Below are 15,997 nucleotides of genomic sequence, written 5' to 3' on the forward strand. Positions count from 1 at the left end.
CACAAATTCAATTTGAGAAGGATGGTTGCAGAACAGATGTGCGGAAGTTTGCCTTTAGCTAGCGGGTGGTTAATTACTGGAATAAACTTCCATCTGTTGTTGTGGAAGTTGATAGCTTAAATAAATTCAAGGAAGAACCAGACAAACTACTGGAATGAATGAATGAATGAATAGGTGAAATGGGAGGTGTCGTTTTATTTTATTATTATTTTTTTTTTGGCTGATGCTGTATAACTTTCTTTCTTGCAAGCTTATACATCATCTGACACTGCTAACGCTAAACGCCAATAGTAGTAACGTCTCTGGATGGAGAAGCAGAAGATGCTAAGTACACTGCTCGACAACATTAACCGAACACGTAGAAAACATGGTGTAACTCGTGCAGCTTGTGATGAAGCGGGACAAAATTGGATACAGTTCTGTTCTCTCATGAGTCCCATTTTAGCCTGCAAACAGATTGTAGACGTTTTCATTTCATCTGGAGATAACGAGGAATGCGGCACCAACCCTCCAAAATCAGAATGCATTTCAACATTAAAAATACCAAATAATCCTGTTCATAACTATTATTCATGTTCTTCACTAAATCTTTTTTGTTCCGAAGATTTTTTGTTTCATTTCAAAATTATAAAATTCAAACAAGCAAGCCAGCTTTGTAATTAATCAATTGCATTCAGGTTCGCGGTTTTGTTCAGTGTTTAATCAAAGAAAATATTGTTTTATTTCCATATTGACCAGATGAGAAGGAATTTAAAAAAAAGAGAGACATTGGCATAGATGCCAAAGTTCTAAGCTACTTTTTTCACAACGTGGCAGAGTTATTAGTCAGTTTTGGAAGGGAGCTGGATAGTTTTATATCCAGGAAACTTTGAGTTTTCTCATCTCTTACGCACTTTTCTTAGCGCTGCTAAGAAAAGTAGATAAGAAATTAGAAAACCTTTCGCAGTATAAAAAGAAAACAACAGATTAATTTTGAAGAACTTGAATACAGGGCCGTGTTAACATGGAAGCCACTGCATCCAGCTCTCAGGAGCCAAAAAATATTAGTATTACTGTGGTCTTTTCACTTGGCAAGTAGGAGCACCAGTCTGTTTGTACCCAGGTGCTGAGATGGCATGACATGGTCCTGCCTGCAGAAGTGAAACTACCACACCACCAGGTCCGCAACCGCAGGGTGCCCAAAGATTCAGATCACGCGACAGTTGTTCGGTATTCCTCTGCAATTTTGCTCATGCTCCAAATTGCAAAAACAAAATTGTACTGACAAAAACTACGGATTCTTGATCTCCTCTCCAGCCACATACTCGTTCAAGTATCTTGCGGAAGGACAAGGAACCTGTAGTTTATTATTGTTATTATTTTCAATGAGCTTTTATATCAGCAGGACCATTATCATACTGTGCATTCAACTTCTCCATCAAGGTATTACTTACAACTCGGAATGTTCCTTCGAATATTTCGAACGCATTTTAAGTATAAGCATTTTACTGAATGGGAGAAATAAAATATTCGATTTTCTATTTTATCAATACAGTAAACTCCATAAAATCCAGGTTATTTTACAAAAAAATAAATAAAATCAATAAATAATAATAAATAAACATTTTACAATCCGGAAATATTAAGGAAGTAATCTGTCGCTCGTATCAACGATAGTGTTTATCTTTAACGATCAAGGTAAAAAGAGTGATAGCATTTCTTTTTTTAATAAGCTGCTTGCAGCACTACTTATCCTGTAACGGTTCTACGGGCAGCTGGATTTAAATTACATAGATAATGCAATTTAATTCTCTTAATTCTCGCAGCAGAACAAATTTGCCTTTACAATGAGCTTCCCTCCTATTGCACTACTTTCAAACAGATGGCCACTCCACTGGCCATCTGTTTGAAGTTAATTGGTCATTTGTTTAAAATATAAGACTGCTTTGACAGCCTATTTCAGGATTAAGTATTCTCTCATATACATAGAAGGTAGTCTCTAATGGCTGCACGCAAACAAAACAATTGTAAAAAATTTGTTCGCTTGGAGCTGCCATGTGGTATACGAAATGTTGCCAAGATTGTAATACAGCTAAAGCTGTCTGTTGAAATTAATGCAATACAAGGGCATCTCGTCATATAGGCTACTGAAATACAATGGCTACTGCAATATAATGGCTACTGCAATACAATGACTACTGCAAGCAATACAAGGGCAACTCGTCATGTTCTATTGTGAGAACTAAGACCACTGCATCATCCATTCAGTTTAAATCCTGCTGCTCAAAAATCAAATAAAAGGACAAGAAAATCATCTTAAATTTTACAGGTTTTCAGTTCAGGTCAGTTGTTAAACTATCTCAACATTCTAAAACTGCTCAAACACTGTATACTAGACTGCTCAACAGTCTAGAAAATTTCGAGATCCGACACCTCTCAGTCTCCGAGGCTGCTGGATTTTAAAGAGTTTATTATAATTATCAAATCTTCTGTTTGCATTTATTTAAGATGCGAAGGCAGTAGTACAACACGATGTTAATAAGTAGTGCAGGTGTAAGCAAACATACTTGGCATTGTTGCTTTATTACAACGTTCTTGCATGTGGACAACGTGAGGTGTAAAATGAATGCGTGCAACTTTTTATTACGATAATATTAATTTCTATGCTAAAATTATATATTATTAATTTTAACTTCTTATATTTAGTTCAGAAAAATAACTTTACACTACAAATGGGACAAAAAGTGTCCCTAAAACTTTTGACAACACAGGGACATTACGCCAAAAATTGTAATAATTCTGGAAAGACAAAACGTAGACATGTGGTCATCCTAGCTTCGAATTAACTAGTATAATAATGACGCAATCCCTTATGGAATGCATCCGATAACTGCCCTCTAGTGTTCATAATTTCTGAATAAACAGTTCTTTGATTTAAAAAACAAAAAGCATAATAGTTACTTGACAAAATAACAAAAGACGAAAATGTAAATTCTATGTAAATTTTTATTACGAAAATATTAACTTCGTTACTGGATGAAATGCTAAAAATCAGAACAAATATGAACAGGAAATAACAAAATAAATAAAGATATGAATGGGAGACAAAGCAGAGAAAATGAATCATTGCAATGAGAGTAGTCGAAACATTTGAAGCACTTCTTAAAAATTAGACAAATTACTCAAAATATAAATGTTAGCTGGAAATGAATCGCGCTAATGAAACTTGGGCAGTAGAAGATGACTTCTAATATGTACAACGATAATTAGAATAACAATGAAGACCAAAACAAAATGGTGCACAGTTGAATCCTTGGGCTGCTCTTGAAAATTAGAGCATTAATCGATATACACATTTGTTATCGCATTATGTGTGTGTCAGTGAGGGTGTTCAAATGATAAGCAATACAAATTCATTAGAAAAGAAAGGGAAATGCATGGACAAATAGTCGGAAAAAAGATTATTTTGAAATTTCACAGCCAAACAGAGTAATAACTGATTGCTTTCAAGAATATTGTGGTGCTAAAATAGCATAACATCTTTATTTTATTTTATTAGAGAAAAATAATGTTAAATGGCTAAAACACCAACAATATAAATACGAAATAAAATAATTAAATTAAGTACCTCAATCACAAGAAAAGATAGTAAAAGAACTGGAAAAGGCCATAGCACGGTTTTCCAAAAGGAGCATTAAATAAAAATACGATAGTTCTGCATGTGCCTTTTATGATGCAGTGCTACCAGTAAATGGCCAAAAGAAAAAAAAAAACTGGGTATTTCCAGGAGTAAGAAAATGAAAGAATGTATCCAGTTTATAAAACCTTTTATGTAGAGGAGACAAAAAGAGTCTGGAAGTCAACATAGGGAAATCCACTGGGTAACTATAGAAACGAATATAAAAGGCATATATTTTCATTTTTAAAGAAACGCACCAAATTAAAACAAATTTCTTAATAAGTGAAGAAAGAATACAATATGTGGATATGAACTGGCAGTCAAATACCGTCTGAAAGGTTCTGTAATGGAAGTTAAGTGTATTATTGTCTAAGAGCAATGTATTGTTTACTGACTTCCCTATGGAATTATATTCGATTACCTTTTCTCTCTTTCAAGAATTTAAAACCACACCAATTCGAAATGCATCAGCCTTGACATACTTATCAAAAGCCATTTAATGTGACCTCTTTAAGTGGGTTAAGTGGAGGCTAAATGTTATTTTATAAAGGTTCACGATCGAAAAGCATGTAAAAATGATAAGAAAGCGACTCAAGAGCGAAATGCGACCCAAATAAATTCTGGAAATATTTGCCGGCTACAGTTGCTATGTCTGTTCTAAACAATTGAGTTCTCGGTTTTATCAGTTTAATTTTATTAGTGTCCAAGTCTCCGAAAGGAAGTTGTTTAAAAGAAATCTCGGACTGTAGGACATTTTTATTTATCATTGTAATACATAATTCTAATTACCGAAACAAAGTATGAAATTGGCTAAGATTCAAGTACCATTTAGACTTTTATTTTTATATTTCCTTCTTTTATTCCAGTCTAAAGTAACTAGCATATCTTCCTGTTAGATTTAATGAAAAACTGTTGAACATATTCATGCGATAACTGCATATATTTTAAGATCATTTTATTTGATAAAAACTTTACGTGCTGGAAAAACTGCTATAACCCCCACCACTTGAGACCAACTAGCACAACCTTGCAGCTAAAGACCTAGAACAGCATTTCTGAAACCGTGGTACGCGGATTGGTACGAGGTCGCGATGCTACCTTGGACGTCCCTCTGGAGATAGTCAGGAGGTTATTTTGAGTGTTTTTGATTTTATTTATGTTTGTGTATTTTTTCTCAGTTGCTTTTTCTTAATGCAGATATTGTTGAATAATTACATATTGCTCAATTTATGATTCCTTTAAATATTTCTTTCTTTAGTTCCAGAATTAGAAGGCGGAACTTTCTGAATGAACAAGAGGATGACAAACCCATGATGCCATGAAAGAATGCAAGTTTATTAGATGGTCATAAAGTGTTGAAAGGATTTGCTTGAGTGTTACCATATTTCTTAATCTTAATCCCATAATATGAAAAGAAAAGAAAGTTCTATGGTAATTAAAAGTTTTAGCTATAAGCCAGAGTTTCCCATAAATAGTCACAATTTGGCCAAAGTTGCTGTCGCACAAAAAAAAAAAAATCCCCCAAACAACGATTATCTAAAGCTAGGTTCCTTATCTAAAGATTTGCAACTATTCATTATAAAACATTTTCTACTTATTATTTTATATTCTAAATTTCATAACATATTCTTAATTCTTATTTTATAATATATTCTTAATTCTTATTCTATAATATATTCTTAATTCTTAATTTTGTATTTGTAAAATACAAAATTAAGTTATATAATAGAGTGTAGAGTGTAGAGTGTGTTTAGTGTCAAACGGCACCAGGGGTTTCCCCCATCTCCGCGTGCTATACATTGTGGGTGTGAAACAGAACACTGTCAATGCCAGAGGTTTAAAAGTATATGGATTTTGTATTTGAGTAGTGCCGTGTACCGTTGTTCATCTGGTCATTTAGCCGCTGGGCCCCTAATGGGACCCAACGTTGCCCCACTCCGCCCCGTGGAGGCAGACCAGGTACACTACTTAGTTATTTACTCTGGCAGGTCCTGCCACCTAATTTCCTGAGATTTCAGTGGCAAGGACCTAAAAAAAAAAAAAAAAAAAAACACGCTATAGATAGGGGTCAGCCAAAAAACAAAGGGAGTACTAGTCGGGCGATTTGATGTTGTTAAGTTTTTGGATGTAGGGCTCAAACAATTTGGAGTTGATTCAAACACTAGTTGAAAGTTAGAGAAGGGGAGGGAGACTGAAGACTGAGGGGAAAAGACAGAGTTACGGGGTCCATAGGGAAGATGACCCCAAGTCAGTGGAGCAGGCCCATGCCCCACCAGAGTGAAAAAGAGGGGTGGCGAGGGGGAAGGACACCAGGGATGAACTCCCCCTCCCGCCAGGGAGTGGAAGCAAAGGACCACGCAAGGGAGCGTGGCTAGGGAGGCCTAAAGGCAGCAGCTGAGCTGTGCTGGTGTAGGTTCTGTCACTCCTGGGACGAAGGAAGGAAGGAGTTTTTTTTTTTTTTTTTTTTTTCCCTTCTCCTGAGAGGACTGTCATATCCAGGAAGTTTCTTACTTTGATCTTCAATGGGTGCTGTTTGGGTGCCTAACCCGTCTAGCAGTGAAGACAGACTGCGCAAACTCTGTAAAGGCGGCGTAGCGCTGCTCGTCCATCATAATCAGGTGTTCACAATTCCTGGGATTTTCTTGCATTTTAGTGGCAAACCTTAGCTGGAACTCGTCATATTCATGGCAATCATACATCACGTGATCCCACGTTTCTTCAGCCCCGCAGTGACACAGTGGATCTTCTTCTATGCCTAGGGATGTTAGCTTCGCTTTAAAGGGTCCGTGGCCTGTAAATAGAAATGTAGTATGGAGGCCTGGTGAGTACCAGGGAGGAGGCTTTGGACTGATGAGGTTCACAGAGGGGATGAACTTTTTGGTTATCAATCCTTTGTTGGTGGTGTCCCATGTCTCTTGCCAGGTCCTGTACATAATTTCAGAGATTCTCTTCCTTTCCTGTTTGGGGTTGTTATCAAGGTTAAGAGTGATGCCTGCTGTTTCGGTGGGAATACTCTTCTTCAATCGTTGATATAATCCTCTTCTTATTACCTCTAGGTGTAGGGGTATACATCCAGCTAGCACCTGCAGGGCTGGGGTGCTTACTGTACGGCACGCCCTTGTTACGGCAAGGAGCATAGAACGCTGTATGGAGTCTAGTTTACGGCGATTTCGGTCGAGGTAGGCCCTAGTACACCATACTGAGGCTCCATAGCAAGCTATTGGCACAAATATGGCATTATAGATGAGGGCCAGAGCCCGGCGCTTTAGGCCCCAGTCTGCACGGCTTATACGGATGATCATGGCCGAGTATTTTTTTATTTTCTGTGACATATATTTCAAGTGAGGATGGAAATTTAGCTTCATATCTAAGACGATTCCTAAATACTTGATTTCAGGGTATAATTTTATGGAGGTGTTGTCAATTTTGATAACTGGTGGTCTTCGTAGTTGGAGCGTTCCCTTGAGCAATATAGATTTGGTTTTCTCTCCCGAGATCTTTAGTCGGTGAATGGCTGTCCAATCCTGGAGCTTAGTTAGTGCACAATTTGCTCTCTCCTCTAAATCAGCTCTTGTGTCACCATGCACCACCAAAACCAAATCGTCAGCAAACGCAAGGGGTTGAGTCATCCCCAAGTCCATCCCAAGGAACTCGTCCAGGACGATGGACCAAAAGAAAGGCCCCAGGACCGAGCCCTGGGGACAGCCTCGGGAGACCTGGCTAGTGACAGACTTGTACCTGGTACTAACATGGACAGTGCGGTGTCTCAGGTACTCCTTGACACAGCTATAAAGGTTGAGCGGTGCTTTGGCTTGTCGGAGTCTTCTGAGAATACTTGGCCACCACAGCCGATCAAACGCTCCAGCAAAGTCAACTGTGATGGCTAGCACATACTTGCCTTGAGTGCTTGAAACAGTAGATATTAATTTCAGAAGAGCATCTTCAGTGCTGCAACCAGCTTTGAAACCGTACTGAAGTGGAGAAATGAGGTTTTCTTTAGAGTAGCATTTTGACAACCTGCTGAGGAGAAGCCTTTCCAGAAGTTTGCCTAGGACTGGCAAGAGAGCAATTGGCCTGTAAGATTTTGGCTCTTCAGGTGGTTTGTCTGGGTTCTTCAAGATGAGTTTAAGGCATGCCTCCTTCCAGATAGCAGGAAAGTGGCCTTCCATTAGGCATCTGTTGAAAGTGGCGAGCATGGTGTTTGGGAAGTAGGTTGCAAATTTCTTGATAATATCCACCTCGAGGAGGTCATTGCCAGGAGTTTTTTTTTCTTTAGTTTTGTCCAGTGCAGCTTTTAGATCATCATTTGTAAATGGTTCTTCTGTATTTTCTGTTGTATAAGAATCGTTAGCGGTAACAATCTGCAGTTGCTCCTCAGTTAGCTGTGCATCATCTGTTGGAAAGAGGGCATTTAGCATGTTATGGACAGAGTCCTCCCACGTGAAGGTGGAAGAACCATCAGGCTTTACAGTTGTACTGAGGACTTCACCTCTAGGGAGTTTGTTCACAACGATACGATAGACAACTCCCCAGGGGTTATCATTTCCAGTGATCGAGACCAAATTCTGCCATGAGGCTTTTTTGCAGCGTCTAATCATGGTAGTGTAACTGTTCCTTAAGAATCGGTAACTGTCTTTTGCGGCTTCGACCTCTAAGGGTGGGAGGTGAGCACGGGCTCTCTGAAAAGTTTTACGAGCTTGGTGGACTCTCTTCCTCATATCTTGTAGTTCAGCATTCCACCAAGGGACTGCGTTTTTGAAGGGCCTTCTCTTGGGGATTGCCATAGCACAGGCTTCTTTAATGGTCTTGGAGAGGGAAACTGCACAGTCCTCAGAGGTGATGTGATTCAGTTGTGAAGAATCTTCATGAAGTCTTCTTACAAGTTCGGCTTGAAAGCGTGGCCAGTCAGCTTTCTTTGTGCAGAATCGCACCACATCCCTTGGTATTGTGGGAATACGATCCACGGAGCGGCCAAGAGAATAGGTGATTGCTCTGTGGTCAGAAGTGGTCCATGCTTCATTAACCTTCCACTTGCTGAACTTTCCAGAAATAGTCGGCGTGGTCAGGGTGATGTCGATGGTACTTTCCCAGAGGGTGCTACTGTATGTGGGGAGATTTCCAGGCTGGTTGAGTACTTGTAGTCTGGAGGCAAGGATGAAGTTTTCAAGTTCCTCACCATTTCGAGTGACCGTACGATCAGGTGTTTGACTATGCCACAGGGGGGAGCGACAATTCGCGTCCATGGCTATGAGTAGCTTACCCCCTGGTAGAAGGTCAAGTGCTGTTTGTATTATGGCGATCGCAATTGAGATGTCTTCACCAGGTCTGCTATAGAGTGAGAGCAGATGTAAGGATCCCATGGCAGTAAGGACTTGAGCACAGGCACTAAAGGATGTACAAAGTGGAGCTACTTTAGTTACAGAGATTTCAGTGTTACTGACTAGGATTGCGGCCCGTGGTGCATCTGTAGTACCTTGAATGATTTTGTATGAAGCTGGATAACCTGTGACCTTACCCTTGTAGGCATAAGGCTCCTGGAGCATAATTATGTCAATATTTTCTTCCTCTGTTTTTAATTTAATTTGTTCAACCACTGCTCTGGCATGCTGTGCATTAATCTGCAAGAAATTCAGCTTCTTCTGTGTTGGTGGTAAGTTATATAATATTTGAGTTTGCAAAATGTAGACTCGCAATGCAGATAATGGAGTATTAGGACAATTTCATAACTGTACAAATGACAATGTTATTTCGCTGAACTAAACAGCCACCCAAGCTAGTCGTTGGTAGGATATAACATTTTTTTCATTTAAATGAATTGGCGTATGTTGAGTAAGTTGCTTAATATTAACGCGATATCATTTAATACTCCGGGTTGATTTACGTATGAGGTTGTTCAGAATCGTTGCAACTGCTGAGGCAGCAACCCTCTTTCGAGACTGACTGACTTTAGCCATGAAAAGAATCAATAAAAGCTTCTTCCGTTTGTATGAAAAACGTTTCTCTACTTTAACCGGAGGGAAAAAATCCAGCAAGGCGATATACACACTGCTACACGCGAGGGCCACTTTCTTAAAATAAGCAGCAAAAAAATTATAGATTTACAAAAGCTTAAATCTTTCCAGAACGTTTTTCTGTTTTTTTCAAATGGGAAAATGACCTGCTTAAATTTGGAGAACTTTTCTGGAAAATGATACGAATAAAACCGGGTGATCCAGCTTGAAACAATAGCAGGGTAAAGTGCCAACTCAAATAAAGTTAAAAGTAAGCACTTTGCGACATCGATCTTAACGTGTCATCACCAAGTGAGAAAAACACGCAAAATCTAGAGTAGAATTCAGCTGTTTCACCCTCACCATCAGAATTCTAGCCCCAAAAAACTTTACACTTTTCCAGGATAGAAAACGCCCTACGAACTGAACTTCCAGATCGCTTTCCTTTTATGATCCGGTGCACCTGTTTTACTGTTTCTCTGTAGACAATAGGTATTTTTGCATGCTGGACACATTTGGACGTATCTATTTTGTTCACATGAAAACTACAGCCACCGTTCCTGTCTCCAGTTGACTTTCCGACACGTATATTTATACGTAGATCCTAGAGGACATTATTACCTATCCTACAGTCATTGCTTCTATGCATCTCCCAATTGTACATTATAGAGTTATAGTTTTATTTGACCGATCACTGCTATACAGTTTTGGGTGAACGAAACTGTTCAGTAGGCAGAGATACATGTACTGCATGGTAATTCACGGATTTTCAGAAAGCAGGTAAAATATGTATTGCAAACGGTTCCAGAGTAGTCATCACTTAGTTTCTTATTGAATAAGAGTGGTATACCAACGGTCCGGAACCAAGGCAAAACTACGTTGCATAGAATTCTTTCTCTATTTCTTCTCTCGTTGGCAAATTATATTCTCAGTTGCCCAAACACAATTAAGCTTATAAACAATCAGTTAATTGGCTCTCTGGTACTTCCGCATCTTCAGATCTGTTTAAAAAAGCATCGAAGGAATGCAAATTCCAGTCGGATGCTAAAGTGGAGCAAACTTTCTACAGTAATCATACAAGAAAGTATCATTTGGTAAAAGAGTCAGATGCATGTCTTAGCGCTAATGGTGACCGTGTAAATCGGACCAGGCAGATGTTATCAAACTGGTTTCTTTGATGCTGCCTCATACATTATGCAAAATAAAACACATGGAGAGAAACAAATTAAGAGCATTTTGACGCTTAACGAATGCAAAACTTCTAGACTGTTTGAACATATATTGCATAAATAAATTATAATTTAAAAGTTGCTTCTATCGCTTCCAGTCTACATATACCTTCACCTTCAAAGATTTAATTTAGTTCTTTATTCATATATATTATATATATTTATATATATATAGCATCCAAGAAATTAAAAAAAAATCATAATCGCCAAGGTTTGCAGAAAATGTTCATTTGTTTATTCGAAATAATTTTAGAAGGACGGGATCTAGTTCAAACACCGTGTCAATTGTGTAAAGTTATCTTCACAAAAAGACATTTCAAAACAGTTTTGAGAAGAAACTGATAAATAACAAAAACGTGCAGTTCAATCAATCTCCCTTTATAAGAGGTGCTGCAGCTGTTGTTATTGAGAACGCTGGTCGTAATTATTGCAAGTTAATAATTACTGTATAATAGTTGAGATTCTGTTCTTATGATGAAAGGAAACTGCTTGAAACAAATAGACAATTATATTATTCGGTTTCTTCAGGATGCTGAAGAACAAAAATTTTGACTAGTTCTTTACTAGTCAATATGTGTTTTCACAGTAATTTCTTGAGATGACATTCTTGCCTCGCCTCCACATTTTCATTTTCACAAATTTATTTGAAACGGAACTAGAGCATATTTAGGTAGATTTTTTTTTGTAAAATGTATACCAAATTCTTTACAGCAGGGACCTGAAAAACAAATGTATTCTGTCTTTTAAATTTCTTCCTGAGCATATTTCTAACATCACATTATAGCAATTCTGAGAAGGTATTAAGAGCTGCCGATATGAAAAACAGGTTCACTGCACTGACCTCATTTATTTGCAAGTTCTTTCTAACATGCTGGACGTAGAAGCAACAAGGAAATTGTGTTATTGGTAACAACGTCTTAGATGCTGTTCAGACCACACGTTAATGGGACAGTAATAATTACCATAAGATAAAAGAAGTTTTACAAGGAAGAAACTTAAACTAAAGAGATATTGACGCTCATCTTTTCTTTAATTTTAATAGCAAAAACAAAACATGAGATAAAGACAAAGATATATATGAACTTAAAACAGATCTATATTATTTATTTTCACTTGAAAGTAGATAAGAATAAATTAACTATTAATAAAAGTTACACACTCTACTAAGTAAATAAAGGAGCGTTTCTCAAGTTATTCTGACTAGAGAATATCCCCATCTCCCCTCCCACTCCTAGTTATATTCATTGTGAGCCGGCGGGCAACCATCCCGGGACTTGAAAATTTTCAAAAATCCCACCCTTTTTACCCTATCACTACTTTAAAAGTTAGTTCACAGGCCTAATTTATGATTACTATAATTCGAGAAATTAGCAATTCAAATAATATATTTTGGTAAATTTATCTGTCCTTAATTTCTAAATGCTAGTTGCGAGAGCCTTCTTATCCAAAATTATTTTAAAAGACATATAGATTTTTGATAACGAAAATTAAAGAATTTATATTTTCTTCAATTTTATTAATCCAAAAAAAAAAAAAAAAGAATTGCAACAGTAAGCACTAAGAGAAATTCATGATAATAAACAACTGATAAAGGAAGTAATGAAAAAAGAATGAGGAAATACAAGCAATCATGAAATAAAAGGCTACTGAGGAAATGAGAAAATCATGCTTCAATGAAGGAAGCAGAGGTGAATAAAATTATACGAACGTTTTCAGGAAGAGAAGTAGGACAACATAGAAGAATAGATGATTGATGGAGAAATGTAAGGATAGCGATTAAACGATGCCCATACAGAGCTACAAAGTGTGGAGATGCAACTCCGTAAATTTAACAATAAAGTGTTTATATTTTTCGTCAAAGAATCGACGAGTAATTGTTCCTGATTCAGTCGAAACATTTTTTGCTTTTATTCCTTTACAAATAGTAAAACTCTGCATAGCCATGAAAGCTTATATATACTGGCGTCACCAAAAAGAATATGTTAATGTTCTGTAAAGCCACTTAAAAGAATGGGCTAAATTCCTAGCCGAAAATTTGAAGGTCGTTATAATAGGATTAATTTTATTATTTTTAAGCTGAAAGATGAAAAGTTTTTAATGAGAAAAAGTTCTGGTTATGCCATATAATGAATGGAAGCATATTTAAATGCCTCAAGTTTAAATTAAATGATTAAAGGTTTAAATTAAATTAAATTGTTTCCACAATAATAGTATATTGTGAGTATTAACGGATATAACCTTTAGGTATCGGAGTCAGCATTTAAAAAGCCTGGAGTCTGCAGTTTTTTTTAGCCATTTCAGTATTGGGAAAAAATATGCTGAAACAAGATGCAACTTCTATATTGCGTATTAGAGCAGAAATATTCACATATCTTTAGGTATTGAATGATGACAGTTCACATACTATTCTTTTGTCTGCTCTGAAGATTCATACAATTCCGAAATAACTGATTCGGCTTGCTAAGTTAGGGATTCTATCCTGTGTGTGTATGTGCTGATTGGCTAAGATTAGCTTATGAATAATGGATTAGATGTCGCCATGGCGGGATCTCCAAGTTGCTTGCACAGGTGATTCTCGATAAGGAGAATGTTCTGATGAATGAGAATCTGATTGACCTGTTAAGCAGCTCCCGAAAAAGGTCAGACATGGTCTCCTGCCAATGACGTGAAGAACTTTTATGGGCTTTTTTTCACGGCGTGGCCTAGTTAGTCAGTCTCTGGTGAGGGCAGAATGGTCTTTTTTCTCTCGACACTCCAACTGGTAATAGGAAATTGAAAATATTTTGCAATCGGTTGTGTAGAGTTTTTATGAATGAAAACAGGGAATGGTGTTCAAATCATTAAGGCATAGAACATTTTGTCTTTTTCGAGATGATTTAATGTGATTAGCGATTCCTATCGCTAATCAATTTAATCTTTGTTTAAAGATCCATAGAACAAAGTTGTTGCTGTGCAATATTTTCTGAAATTAAGTGTGCTATCCTTGCGGATGAAAAGGTCATTGCGAACGGCAACCTTCAGTCTTCCCGATCCTTGAATAAAGCATTTAATATAATTTTCGTTCCATTTTTTTTCCATATAGGTCATCTGTTCTAACTTTACTGATTAAATACGAGGTATATATTCTGCCGGATTTCCTGGTTTTTCTGATTTTGTTCGCTGTTGATTTCTCTAACACCAGGCATCCTTGTCAGAAGTAATAAATAGCTTTAGTTCAGACTCTGGAAATTAGATTGTGGTAAAAGCCTTAAGTGCTATTGTCAACATTCTAGAAAACACCTCTTGTGAGAAACCACAACAGATCTTAAAACATTATTGAATGCTCTTGTATTTGTTTCAGAGTAGTCTGTTCTCTAGCATGTACTTTCGAAGATTCGGTAGGCTGCCATGAATATTAGGTATTTTTCCCAATATGTTGCAAAGGATGCAGATCTCTAAGCTGTCATATGCTGCAGGAATATCAAGAATGTAATATCCGGTTGTCTTTTAGTGTGAAATACTTCTCGTTGACTTACCTCGGTATAAGAATACTGTAGCATGCATCGTTACGGCTTCCCATGGTAACAGGAGATTGATTTTAACCAAATTGTCTTTCTATGACTGAGAAAGAGATTGCTTAATTTAAGCAATCTCTTACTTTAAGAGATTGCATTCCTTGATTGTATTCTTTGTGATAACACTCATATATAGCAACAGATTTCCATTAAATAGCCCAGAATGCCATCGGTATTATTACGGAAGTGGTGTGAGAGCAAACGGCTCTGATTGCAGTATAATCGCTCAATTTGAAATGGGTGAACGCTTAATGATTGGAATATGCCAATATACTTCAGACCACGAAAAAATAGTAAAAAGTAAGGATCTTTTAAAGGTCGGTATTTTTCACTGAGAAAATCTGAAGTTGAAAAAAATGACAATAAAATAACTCTGAGTGTTAAAAAGGTAAGACCTACTAGATGATAACTGAGTGAAAACATTGGAAAAATTTCTCGTATCATTAATGAAGCTCGACCGCCTACCAATCCAGTACGTGATGCCATTATCCAGTCAGTAAAAGATGAGCAAAAAACAGTTTGCGAATTTTGATTACACTTTGATTATCTCAGTGGATATGAGCTAGCGTACAATCTAGTAGGACAATTGTTATTATTTTGAACGGCCGGTACAGCGTCACAAATTCAGTTCAGAAAGCACCTCTCTAAAATCTATTCATTTGACTGAAATGGCGCTGTAGTACGAAAAATATAAAATTATTATCTTCCCAGTATCAGTTAGACGAAGTATTCTAAAGTTCCAAGTACCTGAAAGAAGACACACTCCAGTATAATGCATCTTCGGGCAATTCAATCAGTTTAAATTTAGTATTAAAGTGAAGATATAGTTTCATACTTAAGAATTTCCGGAGGGACAATCCAATTCAATCATTTCAAAAACGTCCCTAGCTGGTAGAGAGAGAGAGAGATTAAGAAATTAATCATTAAGCGCAAATTCTGAAGAAATTCTGAAATTCTTTCTGCTTTCCTTTTAAAACAAACAAAAATAAAAATACAATCAAGTTTAGAAATTAATTAAATCCGGAACAAAATATCTGACCCTTTAAGTATGCTTGATACTTAATCATTTTATTAAATTAATAATTGTTTTTGATTTTTCGTTTTTCGTTATAAAAAGATAAATAAAATATCAGGTTACTGCTATCTTACCCAAGACTGCTAAAGATGCCACAACCACCACAAACGATAGGACCCTCATGATGTGTTCGCGATGTACACCTTATACACCTGTTAGCTTCTTTCTCCGTAAGTTTGGCTTCTGTTAGCAAACTTATGACAAATTCTTTTTGTACGACTCTCGTCGGCCAAAGTAATTGGGGTGTGGCGAGACGTGATTGGCCAGTGCTCTTTCTCTTTAGGATTTTTACGAGGCTAGCGTCTTTAACGCTATGCTTCAAAGCAAACCTGTTACCAGATCGGTGATCCCCTCCCCCCACCTTCCTTTTCTCCATACCTTATGTCTTTATCCCCATCTCTTTAAGTACTGCATGGCGGCCGCGTTTTTCAAACTGGCTGTTATGTTAGCATTCGGGTACTTCTATGGGAAGTATACGTTTTTACCGAAGT

The 15,997-nt window shown here is 37.2% G+C and overlaps 1 protein-coding gene across 1 annotated transcript in view; it reads right to left on the reverse strand.

The window, feature by feature from the left end:
• LOC150087326 (protein obstructor-E-like) overlaps positions 1-15,713 on the reverse strand; it is a 53,131-nt gene extending 37,418 nt beyond the window's left edge. Inside the window, exon 1 of the mRNA XM_090371128.1 lies at positions 15,581-15,713. Within this exon, the coding sequence (XP_090227254.1) occupies positions 15,581-15,629 (49 nt within the window). The 5' untranslated portion in view covers positions 15,630-15,713. The remainder of the gene's footprint in view (positions 1-15,580) is intronic.
• Between the last annotated feature and the right edge of the window lie 284 nt (positions 15,714-15,997).

The sequence above is a fragment of the Mastigoproctus giganteus genome, chromosome 4 (genome assembly GCF_048544385.1).
Source record: "Mastigoproctus giganteus isolate SK-2022 chromosome 4, ASM4854438v1, whole genome shotgun sequence".
Classification (NCBI taxonomy): Eukaryota; Metazoa; Arthropoda; class Arachnida; order Uropygi; family Thelyphonidae; genus Mastigoproctus; species Mastigoproctus giganteus.